This window comes from Carassius gibelio, chromosome A2 (genome assembly GCF_023724105.1).
Source record: "Carassius gibelio isolate Cgi1373 ecotype wild population from Czech Republic chromosome A2, carGib1.2-hapl.c, whole genome shotgun sequence".
Lineage (NCBI taxonomy): Eukaryota > Metazoa > Chordata > Actinopteri > Cypriniformes > Cyprinidae > Carassius > Carassius gibelio.
In genome coordinates this window covers 21,797,658-21,822,944 of record NC_068372.1, presented here as the reverse complement: position 1 = coordinate 21,822,944, position 25,287 = coordinate 21,797,658, and the positions used below count along the sequence as shown (strand labels likewise).

The 25,287-nt window shown below is 39.1% G+C and overlaps 1 protein-coding gene across 4 annotated transcripts; it reads right to left on the bottom strand.

Annotated features, from left to right (window-relative positions):
• Positions 1 to 3,574: 3,574 nt before the first annotated feature.
• Positions 3,575 to 23,094, bottom strand: smg7 (SMG7 nonsense mediated mRNA decay factor). 4 transcript variants are annotated; one of them, XM_052619196.1, is made up of 23 exons: positions 22,947 to 23,094; positions 19,165 to 19,196; positions 18,698 to 18,815; positions 18,454 to 18,586; positions 14,416 to 14,587; positions 14,219 to 14,290; positions 13,970 to 14,120; positions 13,733 to 13,868; positions 13,423 to 13,585; positions 12,693 to 12,849; positions 12,339 to 12,409; positions 12,193 to 12,253; positions 11,963 to 12,082; positions 11,378 to 11,789; positions 11,156 to 11,291; positions 10,695 to 11,059; positions 10,164 to 10,508; positions 8,359 to 8,508; positions 7,811 to 7,888; positions 7,317 to 7,470; positions 7,000 to 7,170; positions 6,476 to 6,630; positions 3,575 to 6,329 (listed from the first exon to the last, which is right to left on the bottom strand). In XM_052619196.1, exons 1-23 carry the CDS (start codon positions 22,970 to 22,972, stop codon positions 6,216 to 6,218), a joined length of 3,492 nt encoding a protein of 1,163 aa, XP_052475156.1. In that variant the 5' UTR covers positions 22,973 to 23,094; the 3' UTR covers positions 3,575 to 6,215. The 4 variants fall into 4 exon arrangements, with proteins under 4 accessions (XP_052475156.1, XP_052475147.1, XP_052475163.1 ...); XM_052619187.1 differs by having other exon boundaries at positions 11,156 to 11,297; positions 22,947 to 23,092; XM_052619203.1 differs by lacking the exon at positions 8,359 to 8,508 and having other exon boundaries at positions 11,156 to 11,297; positions 22,947 to 23,091.
• Between the last annotated feature and the right edge of the window lie 2,193 nt (positions 23,095 to 25,287).

The following is a 25,287-nucleotide window of genomic DNA, read 5'->3' as shown; positions in this document are numbered from 1 at the left end:
TTCGCATGATGTAGTCGAGGGTGACGAGGAAGAGGAGGGAGGACAGGATTAATCCTTGCCTCGAAGAAGTCTTTGTGGCCATTTTCGGTTTTGAGCATAGGTACAGGTCCTTGAAGATGGTGACAAAGGCCTCCGGTACCCCGTACAAGCACAGGATCCGCCAAAGGGACTCGCGTTGTATGCTGTCAAAGGCTTTCTTGAAGTCTATGAAGTTGATGGCTAGCGGATGCCAGTATTCAACGCACTGCTCAATGTTACGGAGAACGAATTTGCTCACTGCGTGACATTCAGCCACTGAAACTGCCTTGCCCTCCATACCTCAAGAATTCCACCATTATATCATCCAAGCCAGCCGCCTTGTTGTTCTTTAGGCTTTTGATTGTGATCTTCACTTCCTCGATGGTGATGTCACCAGTGTTCACCTTAAGCTCCTCCTGGGCATACTCCACATTGAAATTGTGTGTGGTTGTCGGATCTGGTTAATTGAATGTCTCACGGAAATGTTCCATCGATCACTTTTTCTGCTCATCTTGGGCAATCAAAGCTTCCCGTTTTTTTCCTTGATTGGAACGCTGAAGTTACTCTTTGTTCCAGTCAGTTCATGGATTATGGGTTGCAAGGTCTTGGAGTCATTTCCGTCAGCAGCTTCCTGCTCTTCTCCACCCTTATGCTCTAGCCATTATTTCTTATCCTTTCGCTTTTCTTCACAGGTCTGTCCAGCCCGGCATATCTTCGGATTGCTTCTTCCATCTCACCATTGTTTTGGCCTGGTCCCTTTTAAGTTTTGCAGCTTTTCTATCATCGATCAACTTCCACGATCAATCTTGGATCAACTGTTCCTTCAATCTTTCTAGACGTCTCTCCGCGACGTTTGGGTGCACTCTGTGGTAGTATATCTGAGGTTTCCCCAGAGGTCTTCTACATCCGCCATCTCTTTAAGAGTTGCTCAGTTCCAGGGTGAAAGCATCTGTGACGGAGGGGTCTTTGAACTATAGCAAACGGTCTCTTTGGTATGGGATGCCTTTGGTTAAAGAGCTTGAGCTTGATATCTGCCCTGACTAGGTAACGATCAGATCCAACGTCTGCTTCTCTGTAGACCCTTGTATCGTGCTGTGATGACCTCAACTTTTGGCAGACGCATATGAAGTCGATCTTGTTGACATTTCGCCCGTCTGATGATTGCCAGGTCTCCCCATTCCCCATTGTTACTGATGAGAGCAGATGACGCATGGTCACCGATCATGGTTTCGAGCCAATCTTCAGGTCGTGATTCGGGATGTTGTAGAAGATGTCTTGGAGTTTTTCATAAAAGTTGTCCTTTGCGGTGTCATCCGCACTGTCCATAGGTGCATAAACTCGCACCATGGGCACTTTGGCATGTCCATGGGCAAAACGGGCTGTGATGATCCGATCATTAATGAGCTTCCAGCCGAGGAGTGCTTTCATCACTCGTTTGCGGAGGATAAGACCTACTCCACGTTAGTGCCGTTCTTCATGACCCACATACAAGATGGTCTTGCCGTCACTGCTAATTCGGCCAATTGTCATCCATCTAACCTCGCTGATGCCAAGGATGTCCAGCCATAGTCATCAAATGCCCATAGTAACTGAGCGAGTCAACCACAGTCAACCATATATAGAGTTCTGACATTTGTATAACATTACATAACATAATCCCAAGGCTTCGCAAATTACAAAAACATAATGATGTTCAAATGAATTCAGTGCAGTAGAAACCAGAGCAGATGCATGTTCACATTGATTGATCCTTATTTATCTCATTGACTGATTAGTTCCTTATTTCTAAAACAGGAAAATTATAGGAAAATAAAAACAAAGTATGTTATAATTTAAATATAATAAATACATTTTCTTCTCTTATGCACATTATATTATATATATATGATATATATTGGGGTTCTTTCATTACCCTTCATAAACATAGCTCTGTGTTGCAGTCTAACACATCTACATCTGCAAACTAATCTATGTAATTAAGCAAATGATAAAAAAAAAGAAAACTATAAAACAAACAAACAAACCTGAGTCTAGAAAATGCTTCTTCTTTACATCCTCTTTGCATATTGTGAATAAGGCACTTTTAGGAAGAACACATTACAAAATATGCATTCTTCTGTTAACTGGGTTCATAATTTAATTGTTAAAATTAACAATACAGATAGAGTGCACTTAACCTGGTGAAACTGTGACTACTACCGCATACAGATATACAGTTACATATACAATGCTTGTAATTCATACATGTTAATTATTGCATTGAATAATTTAAAAATGTATAGTACTATGTATTACAGCCTCTAGTTAACAGTGTAGGAATCTGTGATTTTATCTTTTAATCAACAACCTAGAGATAAAGTATATATTAGTTTGAATTCAAAGACAGATTCTGGCTCTGAATGTAGCTTTTAGAATAAATATTAATATTACAATTTATACTATTTTTATATTACAGACAGTTTGACAATTTGGTAGTGATTTGTGGTAGCGTGTTAAGGGCCATCAGGCCAAGACTGAGGGTGTGGTTTAACTGAAGCTAACAGCATAGGAAACAGACACGCATTTAGAAATAAAATGACATGTGAGTTTTTGCAGGGGCTTGTCAAAGATTTACTCAACGTGGCCCCGAGTACACACTGAAATATTCTGTGGCAAAAACGGTTTAATAGAACTTGCATTAAGGAGAGAGATGATATGGCAGCTGGTGTGTGTGGTAAGATGATCTTCAACCACTCTGGTTTCCTCTCAGGAAGTGGGTGAGGAGCTGAGAGATGTTCCTTCAATTTCTAGACAGCATCAAGTTCACGGTTCATTCCTCTGTGATTTACAGTAAAACCCATTTCCCCCTCAAGTAAGTCAATATTATACCAAATCAAATGTACAATAATTAACTGGATAGTGATCAAATAAAATGGTAATGCTTAAATATAGGGTTATGTCTACATTAACTTAATGTTCATTAGTTAATTCATTAATTAGTTGTCAAATATGTTAAAATAGCAAATCAATATGTAACTTTCCACACAAATTTAAACTCTCTTATGAAAAAAAAATTAAATACATTTATGAATTTAACCAAAACATTTATAAACTTCAACCAATATGAACACTATAATTCATGATAACTAATGAATTAAATCAACTATGTAGTTTTGTGCATTTTTATGACTTTGAAGCCCCCTACAGTTAAGTTTGTGGAATTCACTTGTAAATATAATCACAGTTGCAAGTACTGTGGATTTGTTGCTGCAATAAAGCGATCAATCATTTTCCAGAATGCACCATAAAACCAATGTGCAAAGACCAGAGATTTTCTTACAGAGTTCAGAAATGAAACAGTGATTAAGTTTATTTCATACTAGAAGATTTTTAATGGCTGCTATAAAGGATATCGGGTCATGACGTAATACTAGCTGTTTAAACACATGCAGCTTTTAGTTATGTTGTGGTTAACAGTCATCCGTGTCCCTGACATGCACTTGTCTGTGATTCAAGGTAGGAGGAGGAACTTCGAGGTATGAGAAAGTGTGAGGTACAGAAAAGACTCAAGTCCGACTATGAGGACATGGTTTATTTTATTAAAGGCATAGCTGATTCCAGTTTACAAGTGTCCACAAAGAGACAAGAACACAATAAATCAAGCCCATTATAGAAGGAGATATCCTCACCCCCAACTATTCCCTGACAAAATCCTCTTAAAAAAAAAAAAAAAAAAAAAAAAAAAAATCCCTTGACTGGATATCTCCCTCATCCAAAATACAAGGCATTCTGAAATATGGATTTCATGCAGAATCAGTGACAGACTGAATTTAGGGTCGGGACAAACTGTCTTAGTGGTAATTTGAATGTAAAAAGCTGGCTGTTATATTTTCTTTTAGCTTTACTATTGGAATGTTATATTACGGCCCAGAGGCACAAGGCTGTTGTCCTGTGATCAGCATTGTAATGTACGTCACTACAGAAGCCACAATAAAAAAAAAAAAAAGGAATACTGAACAACAGGGGAAAAATCCACATTTACAATGCATTGAGATAGAGGGTATCGAAAAAAGCACATCCACACAAGACCGTGCACCAAAAGTCATCCAAAATAAAAGAATATAAGAATATTGGGCATCCACAGCAACCAATCAGAGCACTGGCTTCTGAAACTTGCTGAACGATTTTAATAGGAAAACAAAAGATGAACAAAATGGGGCACACGGCTCCCACTGAAACTTTGCTTGTAGATTCTTCCGCAGATGATACTTAGACTGAACTCAACTTTTATGGTTCCATTTAATCATTTATTCCTCTATTTTTTTTATACAATTTTAAATGCAACAAGAGAAGCACAATCACACAGCAAATAGACACATCATTTAAAGTTCGTCTTTAATAAAATGTTCTCTACTCAAAAATAAAAACACGCTTTATTCTCATCATACGAGAGAGTATGTCTTTCATATAACCTTCGCCGAACAAAAACATCTTACTTAACCAGGAAGAAATGACCACTGTGAATGCTTTCTAGATATTTCAGCCTATCCAACGCAAACCCCTGGCCCCAGAACATCTCTACCAAAGAGAGTGGCACCCACACAAGGTCTCAAAGGCCTACTCAGTGCTATATCCTCTACTAAAAAGAGAACAGTTACAATATTTGCTTTTTACTTCGAAGAAAAAACCAAACAGGCTGCGAACAGGGCGTCTATGACGACTTGTCCCTTTTCTAGCTTGAGAAACATGGCCATGTGACGCTAACCCAAGGCAACCGATCATATACGTAACAAGATTTCAGAATGAAGCAGTAATCGGGCTTGACGCTCTTCCTCAGAGACGACTTTTTAGTGCTAAGTGTAACGGGAGCTGAGGGTCTTTTCGGAGGTACGTTCTGTGGTTTTAAACCGAGTACAGTGGCTGTGGGAAATTGAGTTTCACCGGTTCACATCCCTTTCTGCCGAGCTAACAAGCGTCACAGCTAGCCCCGTTCTCCTCACCCCTACAGTGCCAACTGTGATTCCGATGCTAACGATTCCTTAAAACAAAAATAGAGAAAGAACAAAAAAAGGAAGAGCAAAAACACAGACCAGGCACAAAGAGAGCTGATAAAGCTTAAAACTATTAATAAAAAGGCAGAACAAGAACAAAAGAAGCCGTTATGCATTTAAGCTAGAGAATAAAGTAATGAGGAGAGGAGGGAAAAGGGGAAGCACACATTTATAGCGAATGAACTCCCCCGTTAGCAGTAAACTATTCAACATATTTACTGAATAATATTTCAGAGAGCTAAAACTGCTACAGAACAAGTCACAAAATACAGTATTGTTAATAAATGCAGTCTCTATTGCAGCTAATGATACTACATCCTACATCTATAGTCTAACCCCCAACTCCGCTTGATACTGATCGAGCTATAATGTCGCTATGAGCTTCATAATGGTTCGAACTTTAGAGACGTTCCCTGTCCCGTTCTGCGAACTCTTCTTACAAAACAACAGACTGTACATGACAACACCATGATCCATGCCTGTGTCAATCTAATATCCGAGCACATTCTCTAGAAGTGCACTTTCATGCTGTTCGCATCATCCTTCATTCATTTTTTTATTTATTTATTTTTTATTCTGAACACAGCGACAGGAATCCCTCTGAGAAAATGAATCCAGACTTGGAATAAAAACACAAAACCAGTCCTTCTTGCTTTTTTTGTCCCTCGTATTACCACGTCTGCCGTCAATAAACATCCCTTTCTGACACGCACACACCCAACTCCTTAACGTACGGCGAGCCGGTCACAGAGAGAGATTTAAGCAGGGGGCATGAGGGTGTCTAGTCCAGAGTCTTAAGTCCAGATGAGACAGGAGAATGACCTTTGACCCCCCCCCAGAGGAAGAGAGGTGTTGCAATCAGAGAGAGTTTGTCCCCCTCAGAGTCAGTGTTCTGCAGCGGCTACGTGCGGAGCAGCGTGACGGGTCAGGTGCTTGCACGCCCTCACAGGGAGAGAGACAGAGTGAGTGAGAGAGATAGAGGAGAGGAGAGGGCTGCACGTCCCTCGTCGGTCAGGCGAGCGGTTCGTTTTGAGCCTGTCGCTTCACATCGTTTGCCGTCTCCAGCTTCTGCGCGCAGGTAATGCCGGAAATTTCCGATTGGAGCTTGTGGTGTTTCACCTCTTTTGTTGAATCATGTTTCACACATGTGCGTCTTCCTGTGGACTCTCAGTGTGGCGGGTTCATGTTGCCATGACCGCGCTGCTGCTTCTGTTTCTGCTGCATCAGGAGCTGCTCCAGAGCAGACGGACCGGGCTGCATCATAGAGCTCGACCAGATTGACTACACAAAAAGGGATAGAAGAAAGGGAATATGGAGGCTAATTAAGACTAAAGTAAAATGATAAAATATATAACAACTCTGTTGTTGGCCAGTGAATGTGTAGAAAACAGTACACACTAAATATTAGACAGAACATCCCATGCTACCTTGAAACTGTCAAGGAGGACAGTGGAGGAGTCCTCCATTGGCATGTCCTGGGCTGCCCAGCTGCTGGTTTGCGCCCCCTGGTGCCAGCTGTTGGTATCGGTCACAGAGGAGGACGAGGCAGAAGGCAGGTAGTCCAACCCAAAGCCGCTCACACCTGAAAGACAGTATATGATTAACAGTTTATTAACTACTACTTGTGGTCAATCAGGCCATTTCATTTTAAGAATGTAAATAATACAAGCATAACAACTGCTATTAAATGTATATTCATTCTACATAACATTTACTAAAACATACAAATAATTTAAAATGAAACAAAGTGGGTGGGGGGGGGGGGGGGTTGAACTTGTAAAATGAACAGACTTTCTACTTCTTTATTCTATAATCATGTTGTAGTATAAAGAAAGTAAATACCATAGCCTACAGTGCAGTCTGACACTGGTCAGTGGTAATAAAGTTGACTAAAAGAAGAGACACATAAACCAAAGGAGCACACTCTCTGCATGGGAATAACCAATATTACCAGTTTTCTCAGCCTTCCAGCGATCGGTACCACGGCGGTCTCTGCTGTCTGGCGTCCCAATGGGGCCGAAGTTGGAAAAGGGCAGAGAGCCATGGCTGTGGGTGGGAGGGGAGGAAGGCAGGCTGCTTGGGTTGGAAGAGTGAGGGGACTGACTGGCTGGTGTAGAATGATCTAGAACAACAAAAGATAGGAACAAATCATTAACAAACTGATCCCCTGTACAATCTAAAATTACGGCTATGAACAAAATTAAACATCGTTAAATGATTTCTATAATTGATCCTATTCTACAGTAGATCAAAATTACAACATGGTACCTGAGCTAGCAGGAATGGAAGGGGACCATGGATTTCCTTCAAACAGGGAGTAGAGTGAAGGCTCCTGGTGCATCATGGGTATGTCCGGCTTAGACACAGGAGCCATATTTTTACCATAGGCTTCGCTAAAAATGCTGTTCTGGTAGGAGTTCTCCTGTAAACAACAACAAAAGCTATTTAATCAATATTTTCTTTTCTTTTTGCCTTTTTGCGACTAGCTTTGATAGATATACCGGAGTTAGGTCAGAAAACGGGGAGAATACTATCTGGAAAATATTGGGTTATTGCACTTCATAATTTTTTATTAAAAAAGATTTGTATTTTCATTACCAGTCAAAGCATGTTTGGAAAGTAAGAATATAGCAACACCCAGCCCAAAAAAAGCACAAAAACTGGTTATGTTTAGAATGAAAACACTGCCACCTGGTGATTTTTGATTTAAAATGCAAGACTAAAGTGATTGTTTGAGAAAGAGAAAAGCAGTTTTAGGCTACCTGAATGGAAAATCGGGGGAGAAGAGAGGATTGACCAATCACATCAGCTCCACTGTCTAGTCGGGACTGATTTGGCAGCTACAGAGAGAGAGAAGCAAAAAAGATGAGAACTCCGCAATAGACATGCAAGTTCCAACACCGATCAATCATTTCCAACAGACCACAGTAGTAGGAAAAAATATATATTTCCAGAAAGCCAAACATTATTTATAACAAATAATTTGTATAAAATTAATAAACAAAAATAAATTATACCAATACATTAATTTAAATCTGAATAGCCTTCTTCAATATGGTTTTAAAAGTATTCCAGGATGTGCCTCGAAGTTACATGTGTCCCATACATTTATAATTCCTTAGTTTCAATTACTTTTATTATTTGTGTATTCCAATATGTGGAAAACGGTAATAACAATTTAGTAGTTATTACCAAACTGCTATTGGACACAGGAAACAGATTTTTTGTTTTTGTTTTTGTCCACAGAAGCATATATGTAATTTCTATATCCACTCCAGCCTGACGACATGATAGGAAGAGAACTACATACAAACATGTTCCTTCCAGGAGCAGAATTAAGAGGGCCAGCCAAGGCCTGGTAGAAATCATGAGGTTTAGTAAAGAGCAGCTCCTCCTCCTCCTCAAAGTCCGCCAGAGTCTTTAACAGGTCTGGGGGCAGAAGAGGGGAGCTCTTGTTGTCCTAGTGAAAGACGAGGCACAAAGGGGAAGGAAGGAGAGACAGAGGGAGGGAGGGAAAGGGATGAGAGAAACAGGATGTAAGAAAAAAGGAAGCAGCCTGTCATAGCTGAGAAAAACAGCAGCCTGTGAAGATTAGTGCGATTCTCAACCTGATTTCTGTTTGCGACCTGTGATAAAGCTGTTTGACTTACTCAAAAGTAAAATAGTCTTTCAAACAACACAGAAACGCATCTCAGAATGCTTCAGAGCAGTTAAACAGCTAGAGGTGGAAACGTGAAAGAGATGAAAAATTAGAAAGCATGCGCGGAGATCAAGTTTCAATAAAACAAAGTATGGCTGTAAATGATCCCCAGCTAAAGCCGGAAAACTATGATAATCATAGTCATAACAGATATTGTACAGATGCTAAGCCCGTAGAAACCAAAGGGCAAGTGGAAGCAAGTGACTGAGAATAAGCACTGAAGCTGTGTTCGGAAAGGAATGCTTGCTTACTAATTAGGGAACACTGCGCCAAGCAGTACACTATTAATAAATAACATGAACACATTATGAAAAGATGAACGTTTAAAGCATTTATGAACTATATTGCATGTTTAACCTCATGTTGTCCTTTTTAAATTCATGAATGATGAAAGTTATTAATTTGGAAATCAAATATTTAAAATCCAAATCTGTTTAAAACGTCTTGCCACTTGGCCGTCTGAAATAAAATATCGCATTCAATTACATTATGCAATTAGTTTCCACAAAAATATTAGGCAGCACATAATGGTAAGAAATATTTCTGGAGCAGCAAATCAGCGTATTAGAATGATTTCTGAAGGATAGCGAGACGCTGAAGACTGGAGTAAATGGCAGTTGGAAATCTTTGCCATCAATAAATTACATTTGAAAATATATCAAAATGTCATAAGCGAACCTTCCGGTGAAAAACAGCCGACTTCTCTCAGGTGATGTATACAGGACTTAAATCATTGAAACCCTGCCTTTTGCATGATCATTTTGCACCATTTGTGAGTGCAATGGCCACATCTCAAAATACAATCCACAGCCCAAAGAACAATCCATTTTACAATCCAAAGAACCATGTTCCCATTTATTTTCTTTATGATGATGCGTTACTCTCAGATGTGCGTCACAACACAGAAGAAATTACTTCCGTTTTCACAATATGATTGTTTTTGTACACACAGTATGCATCCTAAATATTGAGTAATAGGATATAATGCTATTATCAAATCATGTTAATATTACCGTATTTTTCGGACTCTAAGTAGAAGTCGCATCAGTCCAAAAATACGTCATGACAAGGAAAAAAAACAAAAGTTGCACTGGACTATAAGTCGCATTTGTTTAGAACCAAGAACCAAGAGAAAACATTACCGACTATAGCCACAAGAGGGAGCTCTATGTTGCTCAGTGTAGACTACAAGAGCAGTGAGCAGCATAGAGCGCACTCTCGAGGCTGTAGACGGTAATGTTTTCTCTTGGTTCATGTCAAATTAATTTTGATAAATAAGTCGCACCTGACTATAAGTCGCAGGACCAGCCAAATTATGAAAAAAAGTGCGACTTATAGTCCCGAAAATACGGTATGTTAAGCCCGTCTGTAACATAACTACATTTGTCTAAACAGAGAAGACAAAGAATGCTAACTTCATATGGAGGGCCTCTGGGCATGTTCTCCTGGTCAGGGCAGAAGACTCCAGGCTGACGTTTGCTCATCCTGTCCCCCATTCCACTCCTGCCCTCTCCTCCCATATGGTAAGAAGGCTCCCAGTAGAAATCTTGCATTTTGACCTCTGGAAACTTCATCTTCTTGTCCATGCTGGGCTGAGGAGGCTGCATGCTCATGGGGTGCTCAAAGAGTTTCATTGGGTCCTGGCTGGGCATGAAGAAAGGCTGTTTGACTGGAATCTGCATGGGCATCTTCTGCATGGTGGGCTGAGTTTGGTGCTGGTTCCACATTTGACCAGGCTGTTCAGGCACCTGCATGTAAGACTGCAAGAACAAAATAAAATTAGAGAAAATAGAGACATTACCCAACAAGGTCAGTAACATGCATGTTTCTAAGTAGTTGCCATGGTAATCGGACTTGTCATAGAAACAGCAGAGCAGATATTGAACCTCAGCACCACGAGAGCCAATGAAATGGGCATAATAAGCCAAACAGAAGCGTCACGTTACCTGTTGCATGCTGTGATGATGTGGTGGACTTTTTCCAAGCTGGGAGCTCTGCTTTGTGGGCGACTGCTGCTGCTGCTGTTGTTGTTGTTGTACTTGAAGCTGTACAGATTGTTGCAAGGCCTGCTGGGATTGCTGTGTAGGGGAAGGCTGTGGAGGGCCTTGGTTTAGGGCTCCAGGACCCGAGGGTCTCTGCTGGCTGTAGGGAATGTGTGAGGGTTTGCCCGTCTGGACCGGATTGGCAGATTGAGGGTGGGAAGCAGTCTGGAGGAAGGGTGCGGGTACGGATACACCTGTTGGGAAGGTAAACCCTGGGCTCAGGGAGAATGCCACAGGAGGAGGGATCACATATGCTGGTGGGGGGAAACCTGAAGAAGAAGAAAAAAGAAAAAGGAAGTGAGGAAGTGAACAGCCCATGTGTTAATAATGTTCAGGTGTGGAATGTAGGAAGTGTGTGAGGGTACCTGGTCTGCTGGGAAGAGGGGGGAAAGCTCCTGGGTGATGGATGGGGATAAACTGTGAAGAGCATGTTGTTTGAGTCTGTGTGACTGGAGTCTTCCTCGCCTCAGACACTGGAGTCTTCCTCATCTCAGTCTGAGTCTTCACCTTGCAGCAAATCAAAGCGGAGATCAGGAGGTGTTGACACATTTGAAAAAGAATTACAACAAAATAAGGCTCTCTCTTACCTGTTTCCCAACCTCTGTTGTTTTATCATGACTGTTTTTCTTCACCTCGCTCTTTCTCTTGCCCTCTTTCTTCTGCTCGTTCTTCCCTTGTATTCCATTTCCTTTATTAAATCCAGCTCTGTCCTTCCCTGCATCCCTCTGGTTCTGGATCGGTTCTCTACTCTGCTCTCGAGGTTTGATGTTCTCTTTGAAGGTGACCACAGGTCTCTCACTGCCATCCAGCCCACTGTTCTGATTCTTTCCCGCCGAGAGGACCGACTTCAGGCCCTGGGTGCTGTCGTTCGGGGTCTGCTCACCATTAGAGGACTCCTGGAGGACAGGCGAGTCTTTTTCCTGTGGCTCTTCCACTACCATCTCAGGGATATCAGTGATGAAGAGCAGAAGGCCATCACTTATGCGACACTGGATCAACCTGTTGATGCCAAAAGTAAAAATTACGTTTTTGCACACACACACAAGGAAATGCAACAAATCAAAAAAGGGGATCAAATGCAAATAAAAGCAAAGAAAAATTAAGATGACAGACGTCAAGAAAGTCCTAGAAAGCCATAGAAATGATGAATAGAAAATGAAACAACAGCTTACCGTGGTTGGTTGTCAGCCACCCACTTGCCTACGCTGATGAGTCTCTGGTGTCGGGAATGAATTAACAGGCTCTCTTTGCCAACCACGATACTCTGATGCCCTTTAGAGAAGTCCAGCATTCTGAAACCATTAAATAACAGCCTTAAGAGAACAAATACAGCTAAAATAGTCATGTGTGTGAAATAAGGAGTTAAAACAAGAACAGCGATCAATTAATCATGAAGAATTACCGCAGAGCAGGCCGAAGGGCTAGAAAGCCCTGCAGTTCAAACTCCTCGGGAAGTGGAATCACTGTGAAACAAACAATCATGGCTATTAACAAAAAGAAAAGAAACGTTCATGAGCAAATTCCAGCATGTGATGCAGTGCTCACTACCTGACACATTTGACACATCCTCCTCCTTAGGCTGAAAGCTGTTCAGAATGGACACCAGCCATGGCCAGATGCTGTGAGATGCCAAAGATGTGTCATCTTAACAGTATTCAATACCTCAAAATCTTCACTCAAGCAGAATCATTTTAAAAAGACAAAAACAGACATTCTGTGCAATGGATGGTGGGTATTGTTGCTGGGATTATGCAAATAGTGGATTAAAGAGACCCGGGCTATTTAGAAACTACCTCAAGTTCCCCAACAAATATAAACACATTCAAATGCTAAATCAACTATCTTCGGTTTTGAAATAGTGTTCAGTACTATGGTCACAGGAGAAAAAGAAGCCTTTCTTACTACTGTTGTTTGTCCAGAGCACTTTCATTAAACACACTGGGTCGAAGCCTCAGCCAGTCCAGAGACACTTTGATGGCAGGAAGAGGGCACTCCCCCATGATCTCCTCTCGGTTCTTATTGAGTAAAGCTCGGCTTAGCATCACACCCAGGAAAGACACTAGGGAAAGACATTAACATTATAGCATTGCACCAACTAGAGTTACAAGTTTTATTTGCAGAATCGATCACCACATTTTAAACATTTTGCACAATGACATTATATAATTAAATTTTTCTTCAATGGTCCCAATAATAATCAATCATGGGTAGTCAGTTTTCAACATTTCACACTATATTTCTATATTTATTAGGTCAATAAACCAGCGAAACAACCAAAAACATTTAGAGCTAAAAGTGGTATAACATTAGCGTAATACGATTATTTTTTATCACTCATTCATCAAGGATGCATTAAGTTTCAAAAGTCAAAGTAATGCCATTTATTACATTACAAAAGATTTACATTTAAAACATTAGAAAAATTACTTTGATTTGTAATAATATTCACAATATTACCGCACTTTTAACTGTATTTTTGATCAAATAAATAGAAACTTAAGAAATTACCCCCCTTAAACTTTTGAATGGTGTGTTTTAGTGTCTTTCAAAATTACAAGCGGTAATGTACTTAACCCAGAATTTAAAAAGACCATAAGACTTGGCTTGAGAACAGTGTGAAAAGAAACCATACTGAAGAGGCCGAGGAGCTGAATCCAGCTGATCTGCTCATCCGAGCTGTAGCTGTGCTCATCTGCCTCATTGCTGAAGTCTCGGAGGTGGTGCAGTTCAAACAGGTTTATCACTGTGATGTGGACCAGCTGCTGGGAGCTGAAGGCTTTCTGCAAAATCAGCCTCTGTGGAGCGCATTAGTAGGGAGATTAAGGAGCATGCAAATTCAAACTAAGACAGACTAATGAGACAGAAATCTGTCAAATATCTGCCACCTTACATTAATGGGGAAAAATGACATGAAGTGCAACAGCCGGTGGTTTTGGCCATACCTGGAACTGCTCCTCTAGTTTCTCTCTCAGGGTGTTCAACTTATCCAGGCTTTTGCAGAGATAAACATGGCCGTGGAACTTGATGAAGGCCTTAATAAAATCAGACACGCTCCATTTTGTTTTGACCTCATCCCGGCTGTGGATTAAACAGACACAAGAGAATTAAGCACTAGTTTCCTACTTACATATGATAGTGTGAGCAAAACTTTATGATCCAATAAATATAAATATTCTGACCTTTCTAGGGCCTTGGAAAGAGCTTTCTGTAGGTTGGTGGAGGCAGCTGGAAAGGGAAATTTGACAGCAATGCTTCTGCAGTAGTAGAAGATTGTTGTGAGGTGGTCTCCTTTAGAGGAAGCCAGGATGGCCAGCTGATTGTAAGGTTGACCTGAGAGCAGAGGGGAAAATATCACTTTTAATTCATTCGTTTTATATATATATATTCACATGTCAGTGGCGTGCTTGAGAATATGAAAACAAACCAACCATTTGAGGGAACAAGTTGAGCTGCATGTCTGTAGTACGACTCAGCCTGGCTGGTTTGGTTCCGATAACGTGCTGTGGATTGCGTAAAATAAACCACAACCAATTAAATCCTCCCATTCTTTCATATTCATAAAAGCAGCAAAGCAGTTTCCTGGTGTTCTCGGGAAAGTGGCTACAAGAAATCTGAGTGAGCTCACCAATGTCTCCAAGATGGACAAGACAGTGCTGGCAGATGTAGGAACAGGAGCTGGGTTGGGGCTTCACTATGGCACTGGTGCTGCTCTGTTTATTGCTGATGATGCCAAGCTGAGATGACTTCACACGGCAAGGCAAGTCCACATTAAACACCGTGCACAGCTCCTGCAACAGCTAAGGATCAAGAGAGAGAGATTTTTTTTATATATATATAAAAGTAGGGCTGGACGATATGACCAAAAATCAAGGCCTTGATTAAATAAACGATTATTTTGTTTTTGTTTGTTAGCCCTCACAGTTCACTGACAAGGTTTGTACTGTAAATATGTTCAAATATTAAATGTGGGATTTTTTTTCTAATAAAAGAGTGCATTTCTTATCTTTGTGATTTGAAAATAATTAAAGGAAACACATTATTTATGGTTATGATTTCCACTATCGAGTTAAGACCGGCCGTGCTAGTGCGTGCCAGGGCCAGTCGCGTTTCCACTGTCACTTCCGGGGCTTGATCGTGCCTCGCCGGAGCTTCCTCGGGGCCAACGGCCAGGGTTTTTTGGCCCGACGAAAACCTTGGGCCAAAGCGGGCCAGCTGGGGCTAGAGGGGGGGTTATGAACAAAGGCGGAGCTTCTCCGTGTCTAGAGAGTGTCAGCGCGGATCATTTCAGAAAGATAACAGCTTTGACACCAGCATTAAAGACGTTTTAAAATAAGTTGAGCTCAAAACTCACTCTTAGTTAGCAGCAAGTGTTCGAAATAACTTGATCCGATGTGGATTATAATCACTAAACAAGGCAGAAATATTTATAAATATTTATATATATAAAAGACTATGCACGCTAAACATTAACGTTACCATAGTAAACATGGTAAATATGACCGCTTGGATAAATCAGACGTCAGCTTCTTATTCTCTATTACAATTGTGTATTTATTAAGTAACATTTTATCTGTCGTCTCGTTTCGTGAGTTTAGCTCAACGTTGCATATCATCAAAATATAATAATGATTTTTATTTGGGAGCTTTTATAAAAATAGAGAGTCTGCGCTGAGGATCATTTCAGAAAGATAACAGCTTTAACACCAGCATTAAACACTTTTTTCGAGTGTCGAGCTCAAAACTCTCTTTCAGTCTGCAGCGAGTGTTTGAAATAACTTGATTCAATGTGGATTATAATCACCAAGACTGAAATATTTATAAGCGATGAAAAAGATATGCACGCTAAACATGTTACCACAGTAAACATGGTAAAATATGACCGCTTTAAGAAATCAGACGTCAGCTCCTTATTCTCTATCACAATCGTGTATTTATTAAGTAACTTATATTATCTGTCACAAGCCTCGTCTCAAGGGTTTTTCTCACGTTGCCTATCATAAAAGAATATAGCCTAATAATGTTTTTATGTTCGGGAGCTTTTATAAAAATAGCGATATTATCATTCATTCTAAATGTGACGGCTACTGTGGCTAATAAACAGAAACAGACTCGACTGAATAAGCAGGCTATTTTCATGAGCGTTAAAAATAAATAAATAAAATAGAAATAAGTGTATTTATGTGTGATTAATTTTGAGTCCTGATAAATTAAATCAATATGATCAATGTATCACTTATTCTATAGTAACATCGATGGTTTTGAATTTGAATATATAACAAAGCATGCAAACAAACGGCCGCTTTTATCGTGTTCGTTTTGTGATCGCGCATGTTCCAGTGACTTATTTCGTAGTTCTCTGATAACTTCTCTTTGTTGGTGAAATGATGGGGTTGCGTGACGTTGTCCTGAGAGGCGTGTAAAGGGCATGTTTTAGTGACGTGCAGCGGTGCTTCAAGCTCCACTGTGGAAACCCTGCGCTATTCTGGCCTCGGTGCTACTGGCCCGGGGCTATGAGCCCCGCCCGGCAAGCTTTAAGCCCTGGCACGCACTGGCCCGACAGTGGAAATGCGGCTATTGAGTATTTAGAATAGAACAAACATTGCTTAAAATGAAAAGTATTATGAAAAAAAAGTACAATTTCAGTTGTAATGTAAAAAGCAAGTTTCCTAAAAAGGTAGAAAATAAATAACTTTCTTTTTCTTTTTTCAAAAAATAAATAAATGAGTTTAAATACTGCCATATCAAAAGTAGAAAATAACCAGCATCTCTTGCAAACTTGCAAACAAAATACATTTTAAATATTGTCATGGGAATAGTAGAAAATAATAACTTGCATCTCCATTAAACAAATATTTTAAATAATGCCATGTGCAAAAATGTAAATAGAACACTGCTGATTAAGAGCAAGAGCAGAGCAAGAGCAGGACATGGCAGCTCTAATGGCTCAGCAGGCTGCATCTCCTGTGATCTCATAACGTTATAGATGAGAATCTGACTCATGATCACTGCTGCATGTGATCTTCATTTCAGGGATTTTGTCCGGTCACTCCATATGCAGATTAAGTATGTAATCTAGTTTCTTACTGGCCTTCCACATAGAAGGCATCTTTGGACCTAAAAACGCAAAACAAAGCGCTCAGGAATGTAAAAAAAACTACAAAAAAAAAAACAGTGCAGACTGCCTCCTCCGCCATGTTGCCATAGCAACTTGCAACTGTAAACAGAAGGTCACAATGCTTCTATGCCCAGCCTCCACGGTCTTCTGATTGGTCCACTGTTTTGGAAATGACATTGATGAGTGGAGGATTAACTTGACACCGCATCTTAAAAAAAAAAAGCACACTCGTGCGAAATGCTGCAAAAGACGCAGGTCGGTTAAAGGTTCTGAATTTCGGTTTTGATTAGGGCTGTCACTTTTGTAAAAAAAATCATTTTCGATTTTTAAGACATAAGTGTTCATTGAATCGATTGTAAAATCGATTTTTCATGTCTAAAAAAGGGCGTTTCCTTTTTCAACGTCAAATAACGGACGAACGTAAAGAGAGCGCTGGAAACGCACAAGTCAGCAATATTTCTTATTTATTGGCATGAAGTTTCATGCAGACAGCAACAGGAGTGCAACATTCTCAAAAAAATATATATGCACAGTGGACGGCTGCCATAACAAAAGAAAAACATCACTGCAGACTTCAACCCGGCTGCATTTATGATTTAGGCAATTCAAAAATCAACAAGATTATTTTAAATAATGATTCAATGCATTTCAAACAACTGCTCAAAAAATGAAACTTTAAATGGACTTGAGAACAGGCCATGTGTGTTTTTTTATTGAACGTAAACGACACCTTAGGCTAGGCGGCACTAGGCAGGCATAATTGAAGGCTAGGGCCATTACAATTTTATTGGACAGGAAAACAAGTCAATCAACATTTTCGGGGTCCAGAGCAGAGCGTTTTTTATTCACTATATGTCCAGCTGTTGAGAAGACGCGCTTCGACCGCATTGATGTCCCAGGTACACTCAGGTACAGCTGCGCAAGGTGGGGGTATTACTGCCTATTTTCCACCACAAAAGCCGGTCGCTGTCAGCTTGCAATGGTCCTTTTCATAACTCATGAGGCGAATTCGCGTCTACCGCGCCGCGAGACCTCCAGACGCGAGTAAACACATCTTTACATTGACTTAACATTGAAATCATTTGCGCCAGACGCTCTATTCGCATTTGGTGCGACGTCACTGGGTCTTGTGGGCGCGTAAAAAATTGCTGGTATTTTCTGTCTAGCTTTCGCATGGCATTCAGCACTTTCGGATTTCTTTATTTTCTTTTTCTTCTTGTTTGTGAGTTTTGTTACATCTATATTTTTTAATTGTTTAATCATTTTAAAAATAATAGTGTACATATTTGGTTAAAATCGTTTCCTTATTTACGTTTTCGAAACTTTTTGGGTTGGTCCGATCGATTGTGCAATCGATTTTCGAACTAAAAGTGACAGCCCTAGTTTCGATTACTTTTAGATTAATCGTCCAGCTCTTTATAAAAGGCACTAAGACTCTGTTCTCAACAAAGAACAGCAGACTGGCATAACAATTTGTCATGTGACAAAAATCTGGTCTTTGGTTAACAATGAGCATAACAATGAGCACTGCACAATAACGCATCTTACTTGTGTGTAGAATCCACTAGCTGCCTCAAGAAACAGGGAGAGATTGGCCTGAACTTCACTTCGATTGGGATTGGCCCTGTTCTTAGCTTGACTCTGTAGTGTGGTTATTTGATTCTTAAAAGCATGGTTCCAGCTAAAACAAAAGTGAGACAAGATGATAGTCAATCAGATATTTTCAACAAAATACACAAAACCAGGATTTCTGCATGTCAATTACATATAGCATTGTTATTGGTTTTCTTACAGATCTTGTTCCACTTTCTTGTCCAGGGCATACTCCAGGTCTGTAACCAGCATTTTCTGGTACAAGTCCTGAAGAGCCTGCCTTGACGTCCAGACCTCTGCGGCACCAAGCTTTGAATCTGCATGACACACGGAGTGGAACATGTTAAACAGCTAACACTGCAGCCGCACTGTAGGACGTGACTGACGGAGTCTAATAGCGCCTTTCTGTTCATTTGGACAAAGACCTGCACGTCTTAGTAACCACATTCAATGCCATGGTTACCAGAGTGACAGTGATAAGATGACAAATGCAAAATATAGCAATAGACTCTAAGCAACCTCATACATCACATCAATAATTTTAATAATATGTGCAACTTACAACCAACGCACTCATATTATCAATATTTTAAAGATTACACATTAGATAAACATCTAAATACCATGATATAAGTCCTAACTAAATTGGAATAAACTAGCACATACCTGTCATGTCAGCCTTCAGGGCCTCTGCCTGCCTGCTCAAAACAAGAAATGAATGTGTTAATTAATGAGGAGATGGTTGAAGAGAGAATCATTGAGCAAGGTCTGGTGAACACAGCTCTGGAGTGAACAGGAAAGCATCACAGTTCAGGGCTTCATTATTATACATTCCTCAAGCTCAAGTGCATTTTGGGATATTTTTTTATATTTGTCAAGCACATAGTTCAAGTGATTCGTGATAACATACGATTATATTCTAATTTAAAAGGCATAATTTCAGTTAGGGGGGAAAAAAAACTTTTGGCTTCTCTCCTGAGGCCACAAGAGGACTCATCGTGCAAAATATTATGCAGCACGTTTCTTCAAAGTGGAATAAAATAACAGCTATCTTTGAAAAAAAAGGGCATAATGTTTAAAATAAAGTTTATAAACCATAAATAATTAATAAAGCTGCTTAAACAATTAGAAGAAAAAAAACAGCACCATGCATGTATGCATAGTTTAATACAAAGTAGTGGTCGACCGATATTGGAATTTTGACAGACGATGCCGATATAGCAGGGGCCGATATAAACCTATATATATATATATATATATATATATATATATATATATATATATATATATATATATATATATATATATATATATACACACTATTAGTAGTAGTAGTATTTAAGAAATTTAAAATTATTTGACAAAGGATTAAACAAATGCTGTACAAACGCTGATAGATGTCCCTCTAGCAGAAGTGAGGAAAAAAAAAGTTTTTATTATGTTTGAAATCTCAATATTTATCTTACACAAACGCATGGATTCGCTATGGGGGGGGGGGCTTTATTCACACCCCGGTGCCGTGTGAGGGATGCTTTATTACAGATGTGTGCACTTTATTTCACATCTTCTGAACTGTTGACAACAATCACATGCTTACCCCACTGAAAGACTTGGAAGAGCAAGGAGAATTTTTAACATAACTCGGATTGGATTATTCTGAAAACTGGTAAGCATTTTTCTTTTGCCTTGTAAACTGGCCGAGACTTCAGACCTCTACTTCTCTCTAACACACGTCTCATTCACACCGGTTAAATAGTGCTTGTACTGCTCAATATTTTAAGTAATTCCCGCAGGTATCGCGCTTACACCAAAAGCGCACGCACCACCACTGATCTATATTAGTGGAGCGCACAAGCCACACTCAGACTGAGTGGCTAACTGCACTAAAACGTAAAACAGTAAGTTTTGGAATGTTAAATAGTTGTTAAAGAGAATGCAAAAAAAAAAAGGAAATCGGCAAAGAAAATTGCAATCAGTGCATCTCTAGAATTAATGTATACAAAAAGTATTATAACGATTGCTTATATTATTAGTAACAGAAAGGCAAACATCATAATGCTTTCTTGTTTGCTGTCAACATTAAGAAAATACAAATTTATATTATTTAAACAAATCTTTAAATGGCTAATGAACATTTCATTTCTCAAACCATCAAACTTAGTCAAAGTCAGCGGTGAGATCTTGTGAAGTGTGCATTTTTATCAAGCATGATCATGTGTTCAGTGTGTGACAGTCGGTCCATGTGTATTTAATGCTTTAAGCTTTAAACTCGTGATTTCAAATAATGCTGTGCTTTATGCATTTGTGTACTGTCATATTCATGTCATTTTCTCTGTGTGCTGTATGTAAAATGAGTGTTACCCTGGCTTTATTTGAAAAATATGATTCCCAACACACACAAACGAAATTTAAACATCAAACAAGTATCTACAAAGGACGGGAAGTCGTATAAACGAGGATTTTCGAAGACATGGTATGAGGGGAGTAAAAGGCTAATAGGCTGCGAAGTAGCTGACGCTTTATTTCCGTTGCATTTTGTTCCATTGCGAGAGCATGACAAACATCTCATGGACAACTACAGGTGTCACCGAAATGCATCATCTCTCGGAGAAGGTGAAAAAACACGAAAGAGCAAAGATTCATATCGATAATAGGGAGCATTGTAATATAAGTCAGTAATTTAAGTAAGCAGTGTATTCTAAGTGAAGAACGTGATATAAATGAGCAGTGTAATATAAGTGAGTTGTGTAAACAGTGATTTATGTGACTTTTAAAATATAATAATTATGTGAATTATTCCTTATTAAGCTGAAACCGAAGTAAAAAGTTTTTTTGGAAAAACCACATCCTGGCGTAAGTCTTCATTTGCTGCTGTTAACACGCATATAGAAACATAACGAGAACAAGAGATTGATTCCTAATGTCCGTTTATTTATTTTTTTATGAATCCTATAGTAGTTCAGTTCCCTTTACATCTTTAAGGAGCCGTTAATTTATCAATTGAATGGGTGACTTTTCCTCATTAATCGAGCCGCCACTATATATAGGTTTAGAATTTTAATTAATTCTTGCACATGTATCCAAGACCATCAAAAAACCCAGTTTGATAAGATGGTAACATTTAGAGCAGCAACAACAATGTACAAAATTTTATAGAAAATATCATACAAAGCTAAATGTTCTGTAAGGCATAAAAAAAACATGTCGGATGTACAAGAGCATTGAAATATAAAATGTTGTGACTGTAGCACTGGACCAGTTGAGCAAGTGACGATTCAAACAGCTGGCTTGAAAGTCTCTTAACAATCGACTACAACTTGACTGCTGACTTCATAAAGTGATCTGATTACATTAAAGCATAACAACATACAGCTTTTCTGTTGTCCGTTTCAGCAAGTACAAACCATAGTACTAAAGACATGTTCTCAACTCACTGTCAGTTTGGAGCAGAAATGTGCATCATCAGAGCACCATCATTCCTTCACAACACTCCTCAACAACAAACGCATCCACTCAGCACACTGCTGACAACCTTTCACGTTCAAATGGCCTGGATTTGTCATTACCAGCCACTAATTTCATTTACAAACTCCCTTGGTCGATTCATGTCACAGACACTGTTTTGAACCAACTCAAGGTTACTGAAGCATGTTAGATGCAAAAACAATGACTTGCATACCTGAAATTCTCACAGATAAGGTCTCAAAAAGTCTAAAGAAAACTCTTAAGAAATTCATGTTGATTTTGTTCCGAATCTAAACGTTATTGGTCCAAATCGATACGTCCTACAGCTAAAACGATCGAGCGACACACTAAAACAAGGTCAAACACACTTGTAAACCACATAAATAAATAAAAAAAAAACATTAAATAACATAACAGCTTTATTAAAACGTATTACATCAGTTCACTGTCACCATTGGCTCATCACTGTAATGTATTATTCAACCTGAAATGAAAGGAAACCTGTGTACAGCAGATACGTAACAAATGAAGTCTTGTTTTTTAGGTATATTTTGAAGATGACTAGTCACCCGATGCTTTAATGTGACTAATGTAGCGAGCATGTGTGACTGTTTTCTGACTTCATCCAGTGGTATGTTTGTAGCTAACGCGGGCTAACACAGCACAGCACTTAGCATGCCCTCCCACAACAGCTGCCATTTAGACACGAGTTATCGTTAACGTTACATCAAGTAAATGTCGCGATTTGTCGAACCGCCCATCTTTCAATCCTTTTTTGCAATTTTTAGGTCTAAATGTCAGCAGCTTCTTTCTGTATTCAGTTTCGTGTCTCGTTTACAGGTTCGCATGCTAACTAGCCTAGCGTCTAGCACTCCCAGCCAATGGTAGCCGAGCAACATTCCGATGAACCACATTGGGCCTCAACGATAGAAACACGGACTCGGTCGTCAATTCGAGTAATAGAATCTCCGGATTTTACTTACCGTAAGTATTGGGCGCAGAGGTTCATCCTGTCGGATCACCAGTCTTTTAGACAACGACAGGTTCACAAGCTAAATCTACTCCCGGCGCCATATTGTCCATCACATCGTCATTGGTAGAAACGGACCAGACGTACACACAGGAGCGCGCTGAACCACGTCACAGACCCCGCCCCCTCGCTTTTCATAGCTTGTCCAAATCCAGACTGTGCGTGCATCGTAGCGAGGCTAAATACTTTAAAGGGTCCATACAGTTTGACCTCTTATTAAACTAAATCTACGGGGTAGGTATAAATCTGGTGTGCTACACTGCAAGCAATACAAATCTGCTACTGTTATTAAATGTTTCCTGCTAAGCTTTAACATCATTATATATTTTAAAGCGCAATCTCGGTTTAAAAATAAAAAAGTGTGTCAAATAAAAGAATTGGCAACTGGCACTGACAAATTAAACAGCCACAAAACCTTTTCCCTGATTGTGGTGCCCTGGTTGGAGGCACAGACAACACATTTGACAAGAATGTTTGTCAAAAGGAAACCTCACCAACTTTCTTATACCAAATGATTTGCACAAACCCTTGTAAATATTCACTCATGCTTCTAGTCCTTTATGTTTTAAGGGCTCTGATGGGTTTTGTGAGTAAATAAGAACTGATAATCTACTGGTTGCATTTGCTTAAAGAGAGAAAAAAAAACTGCATAACATTTCCAATATAATGATTTGTTAAACTGAGTTGTTTTCACCATTTGAAACATGTTTGAGAGCTTTATATAGCTTGTTTTGCAATTGATGAGTCACACTGTGACTATAGTGCTTCCATATTCAAATGCCTGTCATCAAGGATGGTGTTCGTTCGTTGTACTGATAAACACATCACTGATGCCATGCCAAAATATGTGAGGGAAAATCTTAAATCTAATAATTTAAAAGACTTCAACTAAGGCTGAACTAAGAAAAAATGGCATTGATTCAAAACTGAACACAAGTCTAATTCATTACATTTATCCATTGACTGTAGCAGAGGCTATTATCCAAAGTGACTTAAGGATGAGAATAACACAAGCAGAAGTGATTAATCCAAGCAGCTCTGTTCGCAGGTGGACTTTTAATTACATTATTGGACAGCATTTGCTGCTGACTAGTTATGGTTGGTTTGAGAATAGTCTGAGAGAGACAAATCCACTGAGGCATTGTTCAAATTGATCCATGATTCACACCTTGCAGCCATAGGACCTTTTGTTTGAGACAGAGGCAGCCAGTGTTAATGAGGGCACCTGGCTTGCCTATCTTGACTGCTTGTCAGCACATGATGTGTGTATTGAATGTATTTTTAGTGTTGACAAACATGGGGTGCAAATGCGGTTTTCCCACAGGGCATACCAATCTGCTGCACTCTCTAAGAAAAGTTTGTAAAAAATAAGACACATTGTGTAAAAGGAAATTTCCATATTGATTTTCCATTGGTGTTTTACAGTATTTTGAATTATGCATTGTTGTGTTTAAGGATTAAAGGATATGTCTGTAAATTCAATAACTAGTGTCCTGGCAGAAAAAAAACTCACATTTTCTGTGTTTTTTATTTTTTATTTTTTTATTTTTTTATTTTTTTTTTCAGAAGTTTTCTTACAATGTACTGACATTGATAAATGTATAATTTTTAGCAGTTGTGTGGGATAATAGACTCCAAGATTATAAAAGAAAAGCTATGCAGCTGTTCATAAACACCTGTTTGTGTCCATTTTTGGCATACAGTCTTATTTGTGTGTCACCCAATTATGGGCCTCAGCTCATCTTTTTTCAGAAGATTCTTTGACACTTTTAATTAATCTAAAATTATTTTCAAACAGCTATTGTATTAGGCCTTTATCTTAAGTAAATGTGAAGCTGTGCAATAACAACAATCACATTTATTTTCACCTGTAAAAGCATATATTTATATTATAATATATATATAATTATTAATATATATATAATTATTGTGTGTTTTTTTTTACATATTATGTGAGTGTCTGGACGTGGATTGTTTTTGTTTCTTGCAATTGGATCCATTTTTTGTTTTTGACAATTAATTTAATTGTGCATAAATCTATAAATATATCAATTGTACATTATATATATTATATATACATTATATGTTATATGTAATTTTAAAAAATGCATTTTTTGCAGTCATTTTATTTATTTTCCGAACTGTCATATGATCTTTTGATATCTGAAAATGTTTGTCATGCTCTAAGATAACAACTGAAATAAGAAGCACTAAAAGAATCGGAAACGTTAAGAGAAAACAGTCATAAAGATGAATCGGAACTGAAAGCCATGTTCCTTTAAGTGCGCAGGATC

Excerpts from the sequence above, each read along its gene's own strand:
- smg7 (XM_052619187.1), bottom strand. The coding sequence starts at position 22,972 with ATGAACCTCTGCGCCCAATACTTACG. Across the intron at positions 18,816-19,164 it reads CCTGAAGGCTGACATGACAG|ATTCAAAGCTTGGTGCCGCA; the intron begins GTATGTGCTAGT and ends TGTGTCATGCAG. Across the intron at positions 7,889-8,358 it reads CTCCTGGAAGGAACATGTTT|CTGCCAAATCAGTCCCGACT; the intron begins GTATGTAGTTCT and ends CTCTCTCTGTAG.